General features: G+C 44.6%; 1 protein-coding gene across 1 annotated transcript in view; it reads right to left on the bottom strand.

Annotated features, from left to right (window-relative positions):
• LOC135198008 (anaphase-promoting complex subunit 10-like) overlaps nt 1-23,240 on the bottom strand; it is a 43,825-nt gene that overhangs the window by 7,921 nt on the left and 12,664 nt on the right. The window contains exon 2 of the mRNA XM_064225342.1: nt 20,553-20,715. Coding sequence (XP_064081412.1) covers nt 20,553-20,715 — 163 coding nt within the window. The remainder of the gene's footprint in view (nt 1-20,552; nt 20,716-23,240) is intronic.

Here is a 23,240-nt window from a genome sequence, read left to right as displayed (position 1 = left end):
AGGGCCCTGGCATGGAGAGCAATATAGTGAAAGTTTCTTTTTCATCATTGTCACAGATAAGTCCACATTAGGTGCTCCCCACAGACTCCAAAGCGACTGGCAGACTATTGGATGTAATGACCATTCTGTGGCAGACTAGGATGTAATGACCATTATGTGGATAGGACTTGTCCTATCCCGCTCCACTGATCCACCAAAATTGTCTTTCCCTGGAATGAACTGTGGAATCAAAACTATGTTCTGGCTTCTGCCCAAAGAAGCAACTTCTCTGCTATCAGAAACATCTGACTTCGATCTCATGCCGCCCTGGTTTCTGACGTATGCCAAAGAAGTGGTACTGTCTAAAAATACTACTGCTATTACCTTTCCTCTGGCTAGGTTTAACACTGAAAGAGAGACTTCCATACTGTCAACAGTTCTATATTGTTTATGTGCAGCTCCCTCTCTAGTGTGACCATATTCCAGACATCTGATGGCCTCCCACGCATGCTCTCCAGCTTGTCATTGAAGTGTCTAAAAACAAGGTTAGATCTTGGCTTGCTAACCCTAGGGATGACCCTGTTCCCAGTTTCTGGTAATCCTTCCACCATGTTAATGTCTCCTGAAGACTTACTGGGACTGAAATTAAATGGGTCTGGCAAGGACTTCCTGTCCCAAATTTCTCTCAAATAGAGCTGAATTGGCCGCATCCTGAGCCTTGTTAAACTGACAAATCTTTCTAGAGATGCCATGTGTCCCAACAGAGACAGCTATTGTCTTGCTGGAAACTTCCTTAAGTACTGAAATTTTCCTAGAAACAATATAAATTTGTCTATCAGTTTCTCTGATGGGCAAGCCTGAAAACTGTGAGTCTGTCCTTTTCCCCAGGTAGAGAATGGACGGAGTGGGAATAGGGCAGACTTCTGAAAGTTGAGTGAGCTAGGCAAAGTAACAGATCCTTGGCCCTCAGAATTCCCTTGAAAGAGTGGGCCAACAGTCAGTCATCTAAACAGAGCAGAATTTTCATTCACAAAAGGTAACACCATCCCCCTACTGACACTAATATCCTCACAAATACCCGAGGTGCTGTTCACAGACTGAAGCACAGGGCTCTGAACTGAAATGCCTTCCCTGCAAAGACAAAATGCAGGAACTTGTGTGATTGCCGATTTATCATTACGCGGAAATAAACATATTGATGTCCTTCGAAATCATCCAATCATTCTTCTGAAATGCCACTAGCACTGTGCTGGATGATTCCATGGAGAATGGTGATAGAAGAATGAATGATGTGTCGAGTCTCAATGCATCCAGTGTACTGGGTGCTACCCTTCAGATGCCTTGGGCACTAGAAGACAGGTGTAAAACCCCAGAGAGTTCCTGACACCTGCTCTATCACTTTCTTCTCTAGCAATGATACCAAATCTTCCTGAAGTATAAGAAACTTTTCCTGCTGATGAAAATAAGATGGAAAAGCAATTGGAGATGATGCCAGAGGAGGGGGAAACAAAAGGAAATACATAGCCTTCCTTCAGTACCTACACCAACCAAAGTTCTGCTCCTATGTCTCTCCAAACATGACAGAAGGCCTGCAGTTGGCCTCCTACTGGAATCTGAGGGCATAAAGCTTCATTTCTTTCTAAAACCCCTAGAAATTTTGCTTTCATTGAAGTCTGATAAGGACCTACGAAAGGGCTTGGCAGCCAAAGACAAGTCATGAGACGAGAAAGAAGCAGGTCTTTTATTGCCTGCTTTAAAAGTGTCTGATAAATATACATGCCCTATACAGAAATATCCTCCCTTATTGCTTTACATAGAGAAGGATTCAGAAGGAAGTCCAAAGATAAAACCAAACCTGCAGCCATCATTTGAATAGGAGACCTTAGGCAAAAGACGAGATCAAATTGTTCCCTCTCCTTCAAGATCTGAGTTAAAGAAAGCGTAGAAACATTCACCTGCTGCGTCTGAAATAGCCTTGTCCAGGAAAGTAAAAAATTCTAATGATCTCTAGCAGCGGACTATTCCAACTGTCGCAGGGCAGTGCTAGGCTCAGGCTGAAAACGGGCGAGGGCACCAAAATTTTACCTTTAAAAGGGGAACGCAAAAATGATTCTGTATTATGGCAAGACTCGGAACAGTTCCCTATCGTAAATTCAGTCAACCTTAACAGATTATAAAAAAAGGCTTATAGCCTGGTATAGTTTCTCGATACACCTTTTCTGAACCAAAAATGAAGCTCAAGATGAAGCTAAAGAGGCAATATTAATACAGTAATACCCTGAACTTACGCGATGTTAGGTTCCAGACCACCTCATGGAAGGGGAATTTTTGCATAAGTTTGGCACGGTCTCTAAAAATGCTAATAAATGCTTACTTCCAGTTTGAACAATAAATATGACCCAAATCATGCTCCCTAAATATTAAGCAAACTTTTATATGAAATTAAAGTTACTGTAATTTCATTTAAAAAAATAAATGGTTGGTGAAAATATAGGTGTGCATAGATTACATACATACAACATAGTTTTCTCTTCTTTTCCCCTTCTAACCGACCAATCTATTTTTAGAAGTCTTCTCAACAACTTTCAAGAAATTCTTTATAATGTCTCTTTTTCTTTGTTTCTAAAATGAAATTTTTTATAAAATAATGCTTTGTTTATACTTACCAAGTAATTACATAGTTAAGCCACGATTTTTTAGTTTCGGTGTATGTCGTTACCCTGCTCACCACTAGGGGATAGGTATACTACTCCACAAAGCAGCTCATTTTTATTTATGCCTTTTCATCCATGAGAGGGGAGGAGGGTGGGCTCCCATCCTCAAACATTATTTTATTATAAAAATATCATTTTTGTTTAAGTAACTTACCAAGTAATTACATAGCTGATTCTCACACTGTTAGGTGGGATTCATGGATGAACAACTATTGCAATTATAATTGATAAAAGCATGTAAATAGAAAAATTTTGCCAGCATTAACATAATGCTTGTTGTTTCCTAACCTGTTAAGAGAGCTATAGCAGACAAAACTGCCTCTGGTGCAGTTTCTCTAAACTTAGTAGAAGTGTGGTGTTAGACCAGGGTCAAATATTACATAGTGGGGGGCCCTACAGCAAGGAATTCACCAAGCACCAGCACTAGTAAAGCACACAGACACTGCCCCTGCCCTGGGCACAGTACCATGAACAACAACAAAAAACCAGAATACCGACAAAACTACCTACACCAAATATTAAAAGCTACCACCCTACCATTATTGGAGGTTATCCAGTACCAAGTACCCCCAGACTCCCCAAGGACTCAACACCGGTTTTCAAGGCCAAGAGTAAGGTAGAAATGAATGCTTCCTATGCTTCTTCTCCCATTACCATGCCAGCCACTGCAAATGGACCAAAGGTACTGCAATCATTAAAAATCGATGAACAGAATAGAGTATCACACTCTTAGGACCTCTACCACCCATTATTCTGCTCCATTCTTGCCAGAAATGAGTCTGGCACCTATTGCTGCATGAGAAAGACGGTTATCATTGCGTAGGGGTGGGCTTGGAGGAAGATTTATTAATTGTTTTGAATGAAAAGTGGACATTTCCTCTTGACTTGGATCGCTCTCTCTTTTTGCCACCACAAAAGGGTAACTGTTGCAAGGGAGAAGTAGACTAGGGACAAAAGCCGGAGTCTCCCTGGAACGCTTGAATGACTGGAAGAGCAAATCCTAGGTTGACTTCTGCAAATCAGAAGCAATCCCAACAACATCCTGAGGAAAGAGGAATTCACGAACCAGCGGTGAGAAGAGAAGAGCTGATTTCTGGACTGAAGTAACTCCTTTAGCCGTGAAGGAACACCATAACTCATGCTTCTTAAGAATGCACATCACAAAGGTAGAAGCGACATGGCAGGAACTGTTGCTAATATAAGCATGAGAGAACTCCTAAGAGGTCAGAAGAAACCGATAGAGAAATTGCTGAAGAAGTGTCCTGAATTTTCTCACCAAAGCCAATAGTCCAGTCCACAAAACAAATAACTTCTAAAATCTTAAAAAGAGGTGGTCGATCTAAGCCAACAAAAACCTGATTTTTGCTGCTGTGAAAGCCAATCTCTGAGAAGACTCAATAAGTCCTGAGAAATCCCTTGGGTGGAGGCAGAAACACCCAAAGAGAGAGACTCCCCAGTGAAATAGTAAGAATGTCTTCTCTTATTCAAGCAAGGAGGGAAAGTGAAGACTGCTTTCCCTTGTGCTCTCTTTTCTACTAGCCAACTTTCGACCTCACCCATAACTTTCTTGGTTGAAATAGAAAGCACTAACTGACGGAGATCACGAGACTCCAAAGACACTTCACTCATCTGAAGAGTTGTAGCAGGAGGGGCAGGAGTAGCTGGCTTGAAAAAGTTGGGATAATTTTTCAGGAAAAATTGCAAAAGAGCTTCATAAGCCAATGGCAGTTTAGAATCTTCTGTAGCAGGAGACAAATGAAGGTCGGCTACACCAACTGAAGGAGAAGACGAAATACGAGGAGCCGCGGGGGGAATCAGCGCCGCGAACAACTCAGGTTGAGGTGGAAAAGGAAGCTCTGGCGCTAACAGGCGCTCCTGTACCACTGAAAGACCATGCGTCGACGTCTCAGGCACAGATGGGTGCTCATACATTGAAGTCTCAGGCGCAGATGGGCGCTCATGCATCAACGAGGGATCTGGAGTTGAAATATGCTCGGAAACAGAGACATGGCTAATAGGAACAGTGCATACGGGAGCCACAGCAGGGGGACATTTTGCGCCCTGTAACTAGTACAGCTAGAGAGGCCAAGGGCAACTGTTCACGTGAGCTTTGTAATCATGGAGACCTCCACGTGCACTTTACTTACCACCGAAAGGACAAATGAAAACAGAATGTAATCACTGACATCTGATTCAACACTAGCGCCAAAGTACACAATGACCTCAGACGCTTACGTCTCGCTACAGGTCGGGAAAATTTCCTTCCAAAAGTTTATCAGAATTATTCAAAGAAAATGTCTCAGGGCTATCACAGAAACTACAAGAAGGTTTAACTTCCTTTATCTTCTTGAGCAGTACCTGATAGGTACAATTAGTCCACTGCAAACCTTTTCAATGGTCTGGAAAAGTCACTATCACGCCATCGACACCATTTCTCTGGACTCGACGAATCCGGGCTTGAAGAAAGACGATGACCACTGTCCGAGTCGTCTTTCCATGGCTGTCTTTCACTACCTGGGAAACACCTACAGGTGCAACTGAGGGGCCAACTGCCCGTCGGCTAACCTCACCGACCTCCCTTGGGCCTCTGGTATGACTTCTTGCAGGCGCGGGGGAGTATGTCAGGGGCCTTCGCCTAGGAAAATCGGCAGGATGGACAGCCAGCTCCTCCACTAACACTACTTTTTTCCTTATCAAGAAGCATATGCATTGACTTACTAAGCTGTGCCATAGAGCTAGCTAACAGCTCAAACTTTGCTTGAGACTGGCAATGGCACTGGGATTGGAAGCGTGGGAGTCAGGAACAGGATTAGGTGGAAAAGAGGAAAGGCTGGGTTTGGGGGGCAAAACAGAAATCACAGGCACTTCAGATGTAGATTCCTGGCTAGCTACAGACCTTTCATACCTAGCAGTAACCTTATGCTTCCAATCTTTTTCTAACTTTGAATGGTAAGAAGACAGAACCCTCCATTGTTTTTCATCCCAGCCATTACACTCATTACAAGTTAAATCAATAGTGCACCTTGCCCCTACATATAACACAAACAAAATGGGAATCATACTTTGCTGAAGTTAACTGTGTACTGCAGCCTTTACTGCAATAACAGACACTCGACTTACTAGTTAGACATTGCTAGAGAAAATCTTAAAATAATGGACCAAAAACCCTAAACTGGTCAAAGTACTGTTAATTACGCCTGACTAGTTAATAAACATCGAATGGAAATGACAAAAGAATCAGAGTACTTCACCAAAGGTACTGGAAATTCTCAGCAAGCAACTAATTCCAAATTCAAAGAAAGCTACAACTCACAACCTTCATTGGAAGCTGGTAGAAATAAAATTGACCTTCTTTGCAGTTACACCTATTCCCCGGTATTGGGGGTACCGGCCTACAATGAAACAAAAGAATTGCTGCAGCAATTTTCAAATTTTAGCTACCGATACTTAAAAATACTTAGCTATGTAATTACTGGTAAGTTACTTAAACAAAATTCCTTTTCAAGAAACAAACAGTGCTTTTTATCTGGACTTTTACAACTCTTAGTTATGTGTCTGCTTTAGAACAGGCAATAAAATTAGTCACAGGGGGCAGTAGAAGGAGCACTCATCAGAGATTAAAGTAATAGAAAGAAACAAAGGTTTTACCTCAGAAGATCCCTTAAGCTGAGCTTTGATATTAAAAGAAGCTAGAATTGACCCTTCTGACCTGGAGATTAGGTTTTCTGTCCAACAGACTTGGTGACCACTCACTTGCCACAAGGGTTAACCCCATTGACCATCAACTCAGGATATCAGAGCGACAAGAGGGGATTAGCAACTCTCAAGGAAACCAGAACAGCCATCACATAAATGACAGCTCAACAAGAAGTTCCAGAAGACTGCTGGGCCTTGACCCAGGCTGACAACCTACACATCTCTTGAAAATGGGCCACAGATAGGGCCTGAAAGTACTCAAGTGTGGAGTAAAATAAAGTGTGAATACTCATAAATAAACATGTTATGCACAGTGATTTTGTGGGCTTCTTTTTCAATTACTATTATTACTTGAAAATATTAATATATATAAAACATATTACATGTTCCATAAAAATTCTCTCATCACAGTAAAATCACAATTTTTGAAAGTACATTGTATTTTTCCTCTTTCCTCCCTCCGACTCGAAGAAGTGGCAACAGTCACTAGCAGAGCAATACAAGATGGCTGACCTCGACTACCCACGAAGACGAGGCCGGGAGGAGGGGGGATGCCGGCCCAGCCTGAGGAGGAGGGGGGTTAGCGAGCCTCAAAAAGAGTCCAAGCAACCCCTCCAGGACGGGGTACCTCCTAGCCCGAGCGTCTTCCAATCACCACCATCTTGGACGCCTCCAACTCTGAAAGAAATAAGAATGAAAAAAAAAAAACCTCCCCCTTCCCAGGAATCAAATTAACTCCTGAAAAAGAAGGGGCGACATTACAAACATCAGCCTGGTGGCCTCCCAATACTTCCAGTGACGAATCAATGGAAGAAAAGGAAGGAGACACAGGAACAACTCTACTATGGGGGGTGAATACTGCAGGAGACGAAGTATCTGGAAGGGGCGAAAAACCTTCCCATAAAGGAAGAGTCGAAACCCTCCGATATTCTCTCTTGCTATAAAACGACTTCCACTGCTCTTAAGGCCATGCCTGGCATTCCATGCAAGGATTCGTTAGTACAAAAATTAGAACGGCACCTACTGCACAATGTGGGGGTCAGCCGCTGCTGAAGCCAAAAACGAGAACACGGAAAACCTGGAATTCCGGGGCACACACGTTGACAAGGCTGAGAAGGAGCAGAAGCCATAACATCTGCCAAACACACACACACACTAAACACAAGCGAAACGGGCAAAGAACCGGGTAAAGGCCAAGAGAGGTAAACACGACTCTCACCAAGGCGGTCAAAGAAAGACTGCTGCGTGATCGTAGGTGAATGGTCTTCGACCATCCTTCCCCACTCTACGCATGAGTTGCCAGATATCACAAGATTCCTTGCTTTCATCTGTTTTTTAACTGGATCCAGCTAGGCACTAGAAATTCCTATTGTTAAGACCGAAGGTTTGTTCGCGTATGAACAATTGTATTTTTCCTAACTAAACAAACCCTCGTTCCTTGACATAAGGAATTACTTTCAGCGTAGGCTGGAATTACGGCCATTAAATTCTTGTACAAGGTGGTTAGGCAGTTACTACAGTCTGGTAGGCAGGTAGGCCCAATTGTCTGAATGTAAACACTCCATCTTGCCTTTTGGCTTCATCGGAAGATGACCAAAAGCAAAGTGGAGTGTTTTCATCCAAGCAGGCAGGCCTACCTGCCTACCAGACAGTAGTTACTGCCTAATCACCTTGTTCAAGAATTTAACGGCCGTAATTCCAGCCTATGCTGAAAGTAATTCCTTATGTAAAGGACCGAGGGTTTGTATATCATGTAGGAACACAGAGAGAGAGAAATATTATTTTTATTATTTAATGATATTTAATTTATACATGAAAGCTTGAAAAACTCATAAATTACATGAAAAAAATGAATAAACACCTTTGCAGGGTTTCTCCAAGATTTGAAAATTTTGCATTTGCGTGTCTGTGAAATACTCGTGCATGATAATTAGTTAGGTTCCAATGAAAAATTCGCACTATTGTAAATTAATGCAACTTGAATCGCCTAAGACTGAGGTATTACTGTACTTGCTATATTATTAAGCCTAGCATAGGAAAAGGCCACAGGCTGAGTAGGGCTAACTACAGATGAAGGCTCTGACCTAACTAATTGCTTCTGCAATCTATCTGCTTCCTTCTTTTCCTATATCTGACACTTTCAAGCATAAGGTCCTTAGGACAATCCCTACATTCCTCACACCTAATTTCTAGATCATACTCTGTACCCCTGTAGCCAGTACAAACATTATGTTGATCTACCTCAAATTTAGGACATCCTAGGAAGATTAAAATTACAGTATCTTGACAGGAGAAAACAGCCAAAATTCACAAAATACCAACAATTACCTACACTCAATGACAACAAGGAGAATTCTGACTAAAACTAAAACATACACATAAACCTGGTGGAGAACAGATGAACTAGACAGTTTTCTGGGTCAGCCAAGCGATCTTCTTTTGTTTTAATGCTGACTAGCCTATCAGCAAAGAGATATAAGCTTAACTTTACCAGTAGATAAGATTCATCCCAATTAAAAACTGTGTACGTACTTGGTCCTAAAGGCATTACCAATAGAGTCACAACAGATGATCACTTGATAAGCCACCACCATCTTTCAAGTCAAGAATTGTAAGCAAAGGAAATAACAAATCTCATTGTTATTCTAAGGTATTATGAACCACATCAAGAAATATGGCAAGCAAGGACAATTCACAAACAGAAGATTGATTACATTGAGTCTCTGGAGCCTGCAGTGCATGAAAGATATATAAAAATAAACTAAAACTTGTAAATAACAAAGGAATAATTGCCTTTGTTACACTTTGAGATGTGATTTAGTAAATATCTCTCCATAGATTTACGTGGTACGGTAAATACAATTTTGGACATATGGCAGAGAACACAGGGGCTGTTAACCCTTAAACGCCGAAGCGGTAAAAAAAAAAAAAAGTCTCCCGTGTGCCGGAGACATTTCAGAGTGAGCGCGGAAGCGGAAAAAATATTTTTTTCAAAAAATCACAGCGCGCTTAGTTTTCAAGATTAAGAGTTCATTTTTGGCTCCTTTTTTTGTTATTGCCTGAAGTTTAGTATGCAACCATCAGAAATGACAAAAATTATCATTTTCATATATAAATAGTGCGATATATGATAGCGCAAAAACGAAATTTCATATATGATTGTATTCAAATCGCGCTGTGCGCAAAACAGTTAAAGGTAACAAGTTACTTTGTTTTTCGTTGTAATGGAAACTAAATTGCAATCATTTTGGTATACAACACATTGTAAAACGATAAAAGCAACACAGAGAAAATATTATCACAAAATAATGCATGAATTCATAACGAGCGGACGTAAACAAATATTTTTTTCAAAAATTCACCATAAATCTAATTATTGTCCTAGAGACTTCCAATTTCTTTCAAAATAAAGACAAATGATTGAATATTACTATACTGTAAGAATATTAGCTTACAAATGCAGTTTTCGACCATATCTGACGAGTTAAAGTTGACCGAATGTCGAATTTTTTTTATATATATTTTTTTATATGCAATTATTTCGGAAATAAGAAAAGCTACAACTTTCAAATATTTTTCGTTTTATTCTACATGAAATTGCACACATTTTCATATATAAAACTCTATGAAATGACTAATATGAAACGGAGCAAATATTCCGAGAATGGGACTTACGCATTTCGGAGATTTGTGGCGGAGAATCCGCGCGCGGAGGGAAGGAAAGTTTTTTTTTTAAATTCACCATAAATTTAAATATTGTGCTAGAGACTTCGAATTTGTTTCACGATGAAGATAAATGACTGAATATTACTAGACTATAAGAGTTTTATCTTACAATTGCGTTTTTCGACCATTTCGGTAGAGTCAAATTTGACCGAACGTGGTTTTTTTCTATTTAACGTGATTTATATGCAAATATTTCAAAAATGAGAAAAGCTACAACCTTCAACTATTTTTCGTTGTATTATATATGAAATTGCGCACATTTCCATATATATTTAAAATGGTGCAAACATTACCACAATCGCACGTATGATTTTTTCGGAAGAGTTACCGCGCGGACGTAAAGAAAATGTTATTTTTTCATAAATTCACCATAAATCGAAATATTGTGCTAGAGACTTCCAATTTGTTGCAAAATGAAGGTAAATGCTTGAATATTACTAGAATATAAGCGTTTTAGCTTACAATTGCGTTTTCGACCATTTCGGTAGAGTCAAAGTTGACCGAAGGTTGAAAATTTGTCACTTATCATTTTTAATATGAAAATATTTCAAAATTGATAAAAGCTACAACCATGGGTTGTTTTTAGTTGTATTGTGCATGAAATTGCGCACATTTTCATATATAAAACTTTATGTAACGGCTAATTTAAAATGGTGCAAACATTACCACAATCGCATGTATGATTTTTTTCGGAAGAGTTACCGCGCGGACGTAAGGAAAAAGTTTTTTCATAAATTCACCATAAATCGAAATATTGTGCTAGAGACTTCCAATTAGTTGCAAAATTAAGGTAAATGATTGAATATTACTAAAAATATAAGAGTTTTAGCTTACAATTGCGTTTTTCGACCATTTCGGTAGAGTCAAAGTTGACCGAAGGTTGAAATTTTGGCACTTATCGTTATTTATATGAAAGAATCTAAAAAATGATAAAAGCTACAATCATGAATATTTTTTTGTTATATTCTACATAAAAATGCGCACATTTTCATATATAATACTCCATGTAACGGCTAATTTAAAATGGTAAAAAAATTATGTCAAAGTGACAAAATAATTTCCGAGATGTGTCACAGATACTTTTTAGTGCGGCAAGAAAGAAATTCGCGCTTGCGCGCCTGGGTAACGATTGTAAACTAAACAACACCTTGATCCGTGAACTCCCAGCATCCCCCAAGGCGCGTGATTCAAGAGTTTTCGGCTGGTAGGCCTAAAAGTATTTTTCCGCGAATTTTTAAAAAAAACTTTTGTATGTCGACGTAAAATACGTCCAGTCGGCAACCGAGAGACAAAAAATGTCGACGTAAAATACGCCCAGTCGGCGTTTAAGGGTTAATGAATTACTTTGTGAAATATTTATGCCATAGGCTTCTTTAATTATTCACCATTATCATTAATTACACTAACAATTATTAACACTTGTCACTCTTGAAGTGATCAGAGCAGATTTTCATGTCTTGACAGCTGAAAATGATCCCTGTTTATCTGGGAAATCCACAGTGCTCTCCTTTCACTAATCTTTTGAGTTTCATCTTGATTTCTCACAAAAGTAAGGACTTAGTAATACGATTTGCCATCTCTGTTTTACCTGCTGTGGCATCCAAACACACTGCAAGTGTTTACCATATTTAAAGGACTAATAGGTAGAATATCATTGCAAATTTTCAAAAAATCGTTATAATCATGATTGTGCTCTCAACAATGCTGACCTACAACATAGCCAACTTTTGTTTACATCAGGGTCTCATCTTTGACCAAAAACTATTTATAGGTGAGGAAACTGTCTGTCAACTAGTATATATATAAGTATAAATGAAAGCAAACACAAATAAGCTTTCTTTATTCCTGAGCCACTTACCTACAGAGAAAAATCACAATTTGTCGTAAATTGTATTTTTCCTAAATATACAAACCTGAGGTCCTTTAACATATGGAATGTAATCAGCGGCAGCTGGAACCAGTCGTAAGCTTTTGAACAAGGAGGTTCGGTAGTTAACTGCTTGTCTGGTAGTTGGGTGTCCCGCCCGGCTGGGAGGTGAAGCTTCACTTTGCTTTAGGCCCAGGAACAGAGGGGTGGCACGAGGTGGGACCATGTGTAAAGGACCTCAGGTTTGTATAGTTAGGAAAAATACAATTTACGACAAATTGTGATTTGTTCTGACACGTAATACAAACCCTCTGTCCTTTAACATATGGAAGACTCACTTATTGGTGGGTGGAATCTGAGTCTTAAGAACAGACAGGTGTTTGTCCAACCTTGGTTCCCTTCCTGGTCGTAAGAGCAGAGGGAGGGATCCTCGCCTCTGCCCAGCTGATCGGGGTGTGCACCGCAGGATCAGTGGTCAGACCTATGGACCAAATTCATAAGAGGGAGGCAAGCATGCCTCTTATGAATAGCAAGCAAGAACTAGTTCCTACTTCAAGAGCCAAATATAAGGTCATGGGTTTGTCTCTTGTTGTCCTATCCGAAGCGTACACCTTCCTGATTACCTCACAAAGCCAGAAAGAAAGTGTGTTCTTGGACACCTCCTTGGTAACCCCGGTACTAACGAAGAGGCGACGACACTCAGGCCTGAGGTGCCGAGTTCTCTTCAGATAGCGCCGTAGCGCGCTCACAGGACAAAGCAGCATCTCATCCGCATCACCGTTGGAGAAGTTCTTCAGGGAGGGGATCATGAATGACTTGAACCGGTCGTCAGGGACCGAAGGGTTCGGGAGTCATAGATCCCCATCCCCTCGTGTGCTTAACATCGAAGGAAAGACCATGAAGTTCCCCTACTCTCTTCACCAATGCTAGGGCCAGCAAAAGACGGTCTTGAGGGTCAGATCCCTGTCTGATGACTCCTGGAGTGGCTCGAAGCTCTTCATCAGTGGGGAGATCTCCATGGAGATGGAGATGTCCACTCCCTGCAGCTTAGGGACTAGGGCCAGGGAGACTCTGTATCTTTTAACTGCAGAGACGGAGAGGAGCTTCTCTCGGCAAAGGAAGACGAGGAAATCCAATACCTGCTAAAGAGTGGCTCTAAGCGGAGAGAGACCCCGTCCATGACACCAACCACAGAAGACGGACCACTTCCCCTGGTAGACAGCTGCAGAGGACTGTCTGAGGTATCCAGCCATCTCTGTTGCTGCGCTGCGAGAAAAGCCTCTTGCTCGTAAGAGATGGTGGATAACAGCCAGCCGTGAAGACACAAGGACTCGACGGACCAGTGGTACCATTCTACGAGTGGCTGGCACAGGAGGTTGTGCCAGGGGGGAATCTCTCTCGGCGCTTCAGGAAGCAGAGCCAGCAGGTCCAGGTACCAAACGGCCTGAGGTCGTTTGGGAGCCACCAGGATCATCCAAAGGTTCACGGTGATCAGCGCCCTGCTGATCACTTTGCGAATCAGACAGAATGGGGGAAAGGCGTAGACGAAGAGGTTGTCCCACGGATGTTGAAGAGCGTCCTCTGCAGCTGCCCATGGGTCCGGCACAACTGAGAAGAAAACCTGGAGTTTTCTGTTGTGCCGCGTGGCGAACAGATCCACAACTGGACGCCCCCACAGGTTGAAGAGCCTTTCTGCCACGTCTGGATGAAGGGACCATTCGGTTCCCATCACCTGATCCCGACGGCTGAGCTTGTTGGCTACCACATTCCTCTTGCCTGGAATGTAGTGGGCCGACAGCACTACTGAGTGTGCCGCGGGCCACTCGTGCACCTGCAACATCAATTGGTGCAGCGGGAGGGACACTAGGCCCCTCTGCTTGTTGACGTACGCCACTAATGTGGTGTTGTCGCTCATCAACACCACCGAGTGTCCCACCAGATGGTCCCGGAACTCTTGGAGAGCAAGGAACGCTGCCTTGAGCTCCAGGACGTTGATGTGAAGGTGCTTGTCGCGATGGTCCCGCACACCTGCAGTCAGCAACTCCTCCAGGTGTGCGCCCCATCCCTCGGTCAATGTGTCTGAGAAGAGCAGCATCTCCCCGGGGGGGGGGGGGGGGGGGGGGGGGGGGAGGAGGAGGAGGAGGAGGAGGAGGAGGAGGAGGAGGAGGAGGAGGAGGAGGAGGAGAGGAGGAGGAGGAGGCGGCACTCCTCTTACGAGGTTCCCGTCGTCCAGCCACCAGGCTAGGTCCTGCCTCACCCCTTCCCTAAGGGACACGGGGAAGAAGGGAGGGTCCCTTGCCTGTGACCAACACTCCTTTAGTCTCCACTGAAGAGACCGCAGGTGAAGACGCCCATGAGGGACTAGCTTCTCAAGAGACGACAGGTGACTGATCACGACCTGCCACTGCTGAGCTGGTTGCTCCTGTAGAGACAGGAACTGTCTTGCTGCCTCCCTGAACCTGCTGATCCGCTAATCTGCGGGGAAGACTCACCCTGCTACCGTGTCGATCAGCATGCCCAGGTACTTCATCCTCTGCTTGGGCTCGAGATCTGACTTCTCGTAATTCACTACGATCCCCAGATCGCGGCAGAATTCGAGGAGTCGATCTCTGTCCTGTAGCAACTGTGAGCAGGAGCTTGCCAGGACTAACCAATCGTCGAGATACCTCAAGAGACGTATCCCTACCGAGTGGGCCCAAGCCGACACCAGCGTGAACACTCACGTGAACACCTGTGGGGCGGTTGAGAGATCGAAACAAAGTGCCCTGAATTGGTACACCGTCCCGTCGAGGATGAAGCGGAGGTACTTCTAGGAGAATTGATGGATGGGTATCTGGAAATACTCGTCCTTCAGATCCACCGAAAGCATGAAGTTGTCCTCCCTGATGGAATCGAGCACTGAGCGTGCTGTTTCCATTGTGAACTGAGTTTGGCGAACGAATCGGTTCAAGGGAGAGAGATCTATCACCGGGCGCAGCGCACGAGGACTTCTCCACTAGGAAGATTCGGCTGTAGAAGCCCGGCGACTGATCTTGTACGATCCACCACAGCACGTTTGCTAGCATGGCTTCTACTTCCTGCCAAAGCGTCACGTCCTTGGTCGAGCCAGGCATGTAGGTTTGCAGATGGACCAGGTTGGAGGTGAGGGGTGGTCGAGACTTGAAGGGTAGTAGATAGCCCTCCCAAAGGACGTTTACTATCCAGGTCTCCGCACCGTAGCGCTGCCATGTTGCCCAATGGCTCGCCTGGCACCCGCCCCACTTCCGGCACCAGGTGATGGGGAACGTCGTCCCTAGCGTTTCCCTCCTCTCTTCGACTTCTTCTTCCCAGATCCTCCTCGGGAGAAGGACTAGGAGGAGGGCTGGTTGTGGTCACTCCTTACAGCAGAAGTCGAAGGCAGTCTTTCCTCTCGGCTTCAACAAGGCAACCGTCTTGGTCGCAGAGGAAGCACTAACTAAACTCTTGGGCTTAGCCACAGTCATCCGAGGTTGCCCAGCCACCTTGGAGACTGCCTGGTGGACAAGACGGTCACTGTCGTCAGTGCGCTGCTGTTCCACCACAGCATCCACCATCTCTCAGGGGAAGAGAAAGGAGGAACTCCGCACTGGTCCATTGCGAAGACCCAGAACCGCCTCACGCCCAGCCGCCCTGGTCACTCGGGTGAGAACAGCGTCTCTATGCCGGAGCACCAGGTTGGCCCACAGGTAAGCCGTCTGGTGGGACAGGTAGGCGATGGTCCTACCCCCAGACTGGCACAGTCTCACAAAAGCCGGGTCCCCTTCAGGAGTGATGTTCCCCAAGGAGGCAGTGGTTTTTGACACTGTGAGGGACCACAGGTCGATCCAGGAGACTGCTTGGAATGCTGCCATTGCGGTAGATTCCAAGGCAAGTGCCTCTTGCTGCGAGAACCAAAGGTTCTCCGACAGGAGCTGCAGCAGAGACACCCCTGGAGTTAGCCTAGCTAGCTCCGGGTTAACCTGTTTGGGCAGCAGAGGGTCCTCTGAAGGCACGTAGAAGCGCCTCTGTCGCGGTAGAGGTGGAGCTTGGCAGACCTATTGGACCGAAGCGAACCCTCCTATCCAGGGACGAGAGCGTCCACTTGGCTCAGCACACTGTCAGCCAAGGCCAATCGCGGCAGACCCACCGTCGTCCTGGGTTCCTTCTTAGGTCCCTAGAATGACTCCAAGCCCGATGCGGGCTCGGAAGGTGGGAGCGGCGATCCTTCCCCGAGGTCGTTGTGCTGACGAATCAGCGCTATTACCTCCACGAACGACCTCTGGATCTCAGGAGTGACTGCATCCTGTGGAGACAGACCATCAAGCCCGTCCAGCGAGAATGCCTCCCGAGACCCTCCTCCTTCCACAGGAGGAACCACGATAGACCCCACCTGGTCTCCTCCTGCCACTTGCGCGTACGATCTGGTTGGTCCGAGGACCGTGCCAGGTTCGTAGGGTGTCGTGGCGGGATCGCGAGGAGCCCGCCCCTCGTGATCACTCCCGATCGCCTCGCTCTTCCCGGTAAGGCCCGAGGAAGTTGAAGGGATCGGAGAGGCAGTCTTGACGCTGCCCCCACGCCCACTGGCAGAACCGGCATGCTGAGGGGGCCACAGGCGATCACCAACCCGCGGTGGCGATCAGGCTGCAGGCCTGGTCGAGCGGCTGGACTGAGAACAGTAACGACGGTCCCAAGCATCAGAAGAGCTGCTGCTGGTCCCCCTCTCCGTCCAGTCCCAGTAGGAGCGGCGGTCAGGGGACCTGCAGAGTCCGCTATCGCTGTGGGAGCCAGGCCTGTCCTCACGGCGCGTCACACTGCTTGGACCAGCCGAGGCTGGTTCAGGCGACTGAAGGGACCGCTTCCCTGCCTCAGCCCGCGACCGGTCTGGTGAGAATCGCCTGAGCGACCCCTGCCAGTCTTCCGCTCCGTGCCTGGATCCTGGCACTGAGTGGACTCGGTTGCCTGGGTCTTTGCGAGTGACCGTATATTCGGTGACTCTCGCGAACGAGAGGCCGAGACGGTACCTGGCGTCGAGGCAGAACCTCTGGCGCCAGGCGAGGAGGAACCGGTGTTAGCCGGCACTCCTCCGGTCCCCGTATTCTTCTTCTTTGCAGAAGGAGAGACGGGCCCCCATTCCCGAAGGAACAGGAGAACCGGCGGAAGTCCCGACCGTCCCACTCCCTTAGAAGTCTCAGCACGAGCCTTCTTAGGGGGGGAGGAGGCAACCTTCTTCTTCTTCGGCTGTGGGGCCTTAGAAGTTGAAGGGGAAGCAGCGGCAGACGACGACGACGAAGAAGACGATGAAGACGAAGACGACACCTTCCTCCTCTTCTTCTTCTTCTTCGTCAGCTTCCTCAGCACCACCGTCAGGTCTTCCATCTAGCACGGAGGCGGGGCAGTTGCCGAAGCAACAGGGCCCGACTGCACATGTCCGGAAGGACCTGGGGTGGGAGCAGCAACACCACGGGCAGGAACGACGGCGGCAGGAACTGGTACCAGGACTGGAGCGGCAGCATCCTCAGGAACAGGAGGCGGGGCAGGAACCGGCAGCATCCTCTGCACAGGAGGCAGGTCCAGAGGAAAGCTCTTGGGACACCGGAAGTCCGGGACTGCAGCAGGAGCGGCAAACCCAGGTGGGAGCGTCACAGCGGGCAACGAAACCTCCGGCAGTGGTGCCTGCACAGTGGCTGTCGGAGTCACTGTGGCTACGTGCTGAGTGTACACCAGGTGCGGCGGAGCAGCAAAGCCCAGCGTGGACACCGTCGTGGTAGTTGTGGTGGTCGGCCCGTGTGTTACCGGCATGGCCCCTCTCGCCAGGTGACTCAGCAGCCCCTGGACCGTCGGTGTCCCTTGCAGCCCCAGCGAGTACCAGGCCCATCCGAGATCGTCCCCCGTGGCAAGCAGGTCTGAGGAAGGAAAAGTCGGGTGAGTTAGTGGGGGGGGTCTCGCCTCGCCCGGGGGGGGAGACAGTTCCCACCCCAAGCGAACAGAGGACCCCGAGTACAACTGGATATCGGGGTATCTCAACCCCCACCCCCCCCCTCCACGCTCGACTGATCGAGAGAGGAGAAGGAGCGAGAAACCTCCCCCAAAGGGGAAGGAGCCATACAAGGGAGCTGAAATGGAGGTAGAAAAAAGGAAGACGTGTCCGTAACCAAGGGCGTAGCTGGAGAACCCTCCAACGACTCCTTGGCCGGCTTGCACGGCTTCTTCCTCCCCCCATTGCACTCCCACTGCTCCTCCGACCAAAAAATACAAGTATCACATGTCTTGGTGCGAGAGGATTCTTGCCCTCTACACCGAGTACAAAAATCATGAGGATCAACCTCTACAGATGATCGGAAGGCCCCACACTCACAGCCCTCCACACCAGGGCACAATCTGCGGCTGATGGGGTCTTTCCGGCTCTTGGGAATCCATTTTCACTTGCAAAATTCACTGAGAATGAAATACAAAACACAGATACGTACTTACGCAGGCTTTGTACATTCACACTGAGTAAAAGAGAAAGATAGACAGCCTTCACAAAGTGAAGAAAACAGACCATACAACTGAAGCGGGCAGAGAGATGAGCAGCACGTCCATCCACAAGCGCGGCTGAGAGCAAAGTGACTCCTCTCCTCACAGTCGAGCTGACCACCAACTGCCGGACAAGTAGTTAACTACCGAAGCCCCTTGTTCAAAGCTTACGACCGGTTCAGCTGCCGCTAAGTACCTTCCTATTGTTAAAGGACCGAGGGTTTGTATACGTATCGGAACAAACAATAATCAAAATATACAAAGTACTTACAGGTTTCCACTACAAGCACTCAGTAAAAGGGAAAATGGGAAAAAATGCTTCTTAACCCCTTCTTTACCGGGTGGGTGAGTAGAATGTAAACATTGCGTTCGCTGCCGAACTGAATCTCTCGGTAGTGACTCCAGTTTGGAGGGGTGCCAACCGTAAAAATATTTGCCAAAAATACACTAATCAAGACAGGCTAATGAAATTATCAGGTATTATTAGCACTATAATAACGCATATTCTCTGTTAGTTTTATCATCCTACAGGGAAAATAAATGATTTTATGAAAAAAAATGTGAAACTCAGTGTCCCTTGTACAAGGGACACTGGTGGTCGGTGAGAAAACTAGTCTTGAATAGAAATTCGGTCTTACAGAATGTTGGTATATCGCACCTGGAACATGCACATAAAGTATTATCAAAATAGAACAGTAAATAAGCACGTAATAACAAAAAAAAGAGCAAAAACTAAAGCGAAAGCCCCGCCAATAAATATGGAAATCGCAAATTTTATAGTATATCTTTCAAAAATTGGTCGATGTCATTTTCTACGTTTTCTAAGATTAGTTTCATCACAGAAAACAACTTTAGGGGCATCAGGGGTATCTAAACTAATTTTTCAAGTTTCTTGTCGGCAGAAAAAATAGCTTTTTCGCTTTTTCTCTGGTTTGGTTTTTTATATATAAAGTTACTATAAGGCTTTATTTTTACCTTCAATTATCTGGTGTTCATATCTTTTATTTGTAAAATGTAATAAGTGAATAGATAAATAAATACAGTAAATGATGATACAACTGGTTTTATACTTGGGTAGAAGTTATTACATGTTTACGCTTGTCTGGTTTTGTGATTTTTTGTTGAGACGCAGTTCATCTGTCACCTACACACTACTATAAGCAGTAATAATATTTTTTGGGGTTCATCATACGTCTGGCATCGTGTCATACTGTTTATTTTGCTCCAAACTCTTCAAACCGAAATTACAGAATGATTGGAAGTCCCTATCTGAAAAGAGGAGTTTTGGTGGTACTATGCGTACCACCTTTATGCACCCGGTGCGGTGTAGTAGACTTGAATGGTGGTACCCACCTACCTCCAAACAAACTTTCGGTAATGAAGAGGTTAACGAAGTAGCTAAGCATACGACAACAGTGGGCAGAGCGGCGAAGAGCACGTCTGGTTCCGATGGCGGCCAAAAGCAAAGTGACCCAGCTGCCGCTGATTACATTCCATATGTTAAAGGACCGAGGGTTTGTATTACGTGTCGGAACAAAGAAATATAAATATTCATAATCAATATAAAAGACAGTCTCAGCAAATAATGCCACTGACTTTAATAGATATTAGATGTATTCACATATATATGTGATACCATATGGCATCAAGACAACTCAAAGCTCTCTGAGGTTGGGAAGATGGCGACGCCAAAAGGCATAAAAACCCTCCCAAAAGGTTAACATAAATTCATTGCATGTATATCTAATTAAATGAAGGGTGTGATGATGAAAGTGGAGAGAATTGCTACTATGTAACACTCAACATAAGAGCTAGCAAAACTTCCCTTGCTAATTCCATTTTTAAGACATTGGCTAGGAGTAATGGAAGAGATTTTTCTAGTGTATGGACCTAAGTACTACCATTTTTAAATAAATGATATAAAATAATGCAATAAAATTGTAATAACATAAGATTAGGTATCATTGCATGTTTTCAGAGGAAATTTGTGAAATATCTAGGTATCAATGCATGTTTTCAGAGGAAATTTGTGAAATATCTAAACGAAAAATATTTACCTGCTTGGAGTATAACTTTCATCTGCTTTGTAGTCAGCATATATCCAGACATCCTGAATGGTTGTCTTTCTCCTAAACTGTATATTAACCAAATGAGGCTGGGGACCATCTGACTGCCAATAAGTGTCAAGGCAATCATCACGCAGCTGCTCCACTCCAAAACCTTTCAAAAAGACAAATATGAGTTTTGTAAAAAAAAAAAAAAAAACAATGAATAAATAAATGATTTCATTATAATTATTATTATTCAGAAGATGATGTCTATTCATACAGAACAAGCCCAAAGGGGCCATTGACTTGAAATTCAAGCTTCCTAGGAATATGGTGTTCATTAGGAAGAATTAAGATAAAGAAAAGGAAATACAGAAAGAAGAGATGTTGCTTATCAAAAAGGAAAATAAATAAATAGGTAAATGTATTAAAATGCTAAAAGAATAGTATTAGCTTAGTAATGCAATGCATCTTCATCAGAACTGTTGAAGTTCCAATTGCATGACATCCTCAGGAAGATTGTCCCACAGTCAAAAGGTGTGAAGAACAAAGGACCTCAGGAACTGAAAAGTTCTACAGCAAGGCACATTTCCTGCATATTGGTGCTTATGTTCAGTAAATCTGGTTCCTTTCGGTAGGAAAAGGGGATCGGGGATCAATTGAGATGGTGAAAGATCTGTAAAAATACAGCTTATGAAAAATTGTCAAACAAGAGATCATCTTCCAATGGTACAAGTCATAACTGCTAATGTTAATAGACAGAAACTTACCACCACAAACCACTCTCTAAAAGAGATCTATCTCTAGCAGAAGCAGACATCCATACCAGAGAAGAGTATTCTAGTAAAGGAAGAAAACATGACATAAAATAAGTTGCACTGATTTTATCAGTTACAAAAATATATGAGGCTTTCCATACTATAGTACCTAACTTTCAAGCTGCATTTGCTGACACTTTCATTAAATGTTTCTCAAGCCATTCAGCGGAGTCCCAACTTAGAGAGGGTGGAATTTCTGTATAAGATCTGCTATCAACAGTGTTTTTGTTTTACTAGATTTCAGCCTCATACCCTATCGACTACACCTTCACTGATCAGGTCCATGTCACAATTGAGACTAAGGGCAGCTTCATTTCTCGTAAGTGGAGACTTTACGACACCCACAAGTGTAATATTATCAGCATAGTACTGAAAAACAAGTCCAGGCCAACAACCATATCACTTGTACACAATAAATTAACAGTGGGCCACATGTTATTTTTATTGTGTACAAGTTGCTGCCTACCTGTAAGGAAATCTTGAAGTAAACCTAAAACATATCCACCCACTCCAAGATTCTGAAGTTTACAAATGAGTGCCTTGCATTTACTAAATCAAAAGCAACACTAAAATCTACTTGAATTATTCTGCACTCAGAACCCTTATCTAAATTATCTTGCAAATGGCATGTCAAATCTAAAAGAGCATAATAGGTACCTAACTGCTTCAGATATGCATACTGACTATCAGCAAACAATCCTTTAGAATCCACATACTTATGTGTATAGTGGCTTAAAAATGACAAAATTTTCAAGTCATTATTATTATCATTATAAAATTAGTTTAACCAGACCACTGAGCTGACTTTCAGCTCTATATGGCTGGCCCAAAGGATTAGATTAGCCCTTAAAATGCCTATTGGATGTATTAAATGTTGACGAAAATTGTCTGTCGGGTGATTAATTGACGTATGCTACGTCGACACAAAAAAGTTTTTTAAAAAATTCGTGGAAAAATAGTTATAGGCCTACTAGGCAAAAACTTTTGAATGACGCGCCTTGAGGGATGCTGGGAGTTCACGGATAAAGCTGTTGTTCTGTTTACAAGCATTACCCAGGTGCGCATGTGCGAAATGCTTTCTTCTCGCACCAGCAAGCATCAGTGACGCATCATCCGAGAGCGATCTTTTGCCGCAATCGTGTTTTGCCAAACTTTTGCGAGAGTTTGAGTATTTGTGGTGGTATGGTACAAGACATATGTATAGATGTCTGAATGTTGAATGGAGCATGAAAGGCGCATTTTACCTCTTGGGAGGGATCATGTGAGACGTATTTTGGACTTGGATGCTGGTGAGGGACCAAGCACTCAAGATGACCTAGCTCCTCAACGCCGTTCCGTGCGCCTCGTGTGGCCGAAAGTGTTCAAGCACCATATCGTGTGCCTTTTACAATCCCTAGGAAGCATCGGGGTGTCCCGAGGGGCATTCGTAGGCGTTTGGGAGGCCTCGAACCAAAGGACATAGACTATTACTTGATCGGGAGCAGGTCACAAGTCCTCATTTTGATGACGGTTGGTCATCTAGTGACGTGGACATCACTCCCGACGTTAGTGATGATGAATATTTGCCCCCAATGTCCATACAAGTGTCACATGCTGAAAGTGAGTTTGAGTTCAGTGGTTTTAGTGCGTATGAGGGGGAGTCTGAAGAGGAGGAGGAGGAGTTGTCGTCGTCTAGTTTTTTTTGTCAATGACAACACAGAAAGCGAGGGTTAAGTGAGGGATATGGGCCTGTGAAGGGGGGGGGGGGGGGGGGGGGGGGTTGGTGGTTGGAGTGTGAAGCGGGGCACGTAGAAGGTCGGAACGTCGCGCCAGCTGAGGTGAAAGCCATTCGTCCGAGAGTAAACAAGGGGTGGTCGGAGGACACCACCCCACCTAACAT

This window comes from Macrobrachium nipponense, chromosome 21 (genome assembly GCF_015104395.2).
Source record: "Macrobrachium nipponense isolate FS-2020 chromosome 21, ASM1510439v2, whole genome shotgun sequence".
Classification (NCBI taxonomy): domain Eukaryota; kingdom Metazoa; phylum Arthropoda; class Malacostraca; order Decapoda; family Palaemonidae; genus Macrobrachium; species Macrobrachium nipponense.
Note: the sequence above shows the minus strand (reverse complement) of the source record. Positions and strands in the feature narration are given on the sequence as shown.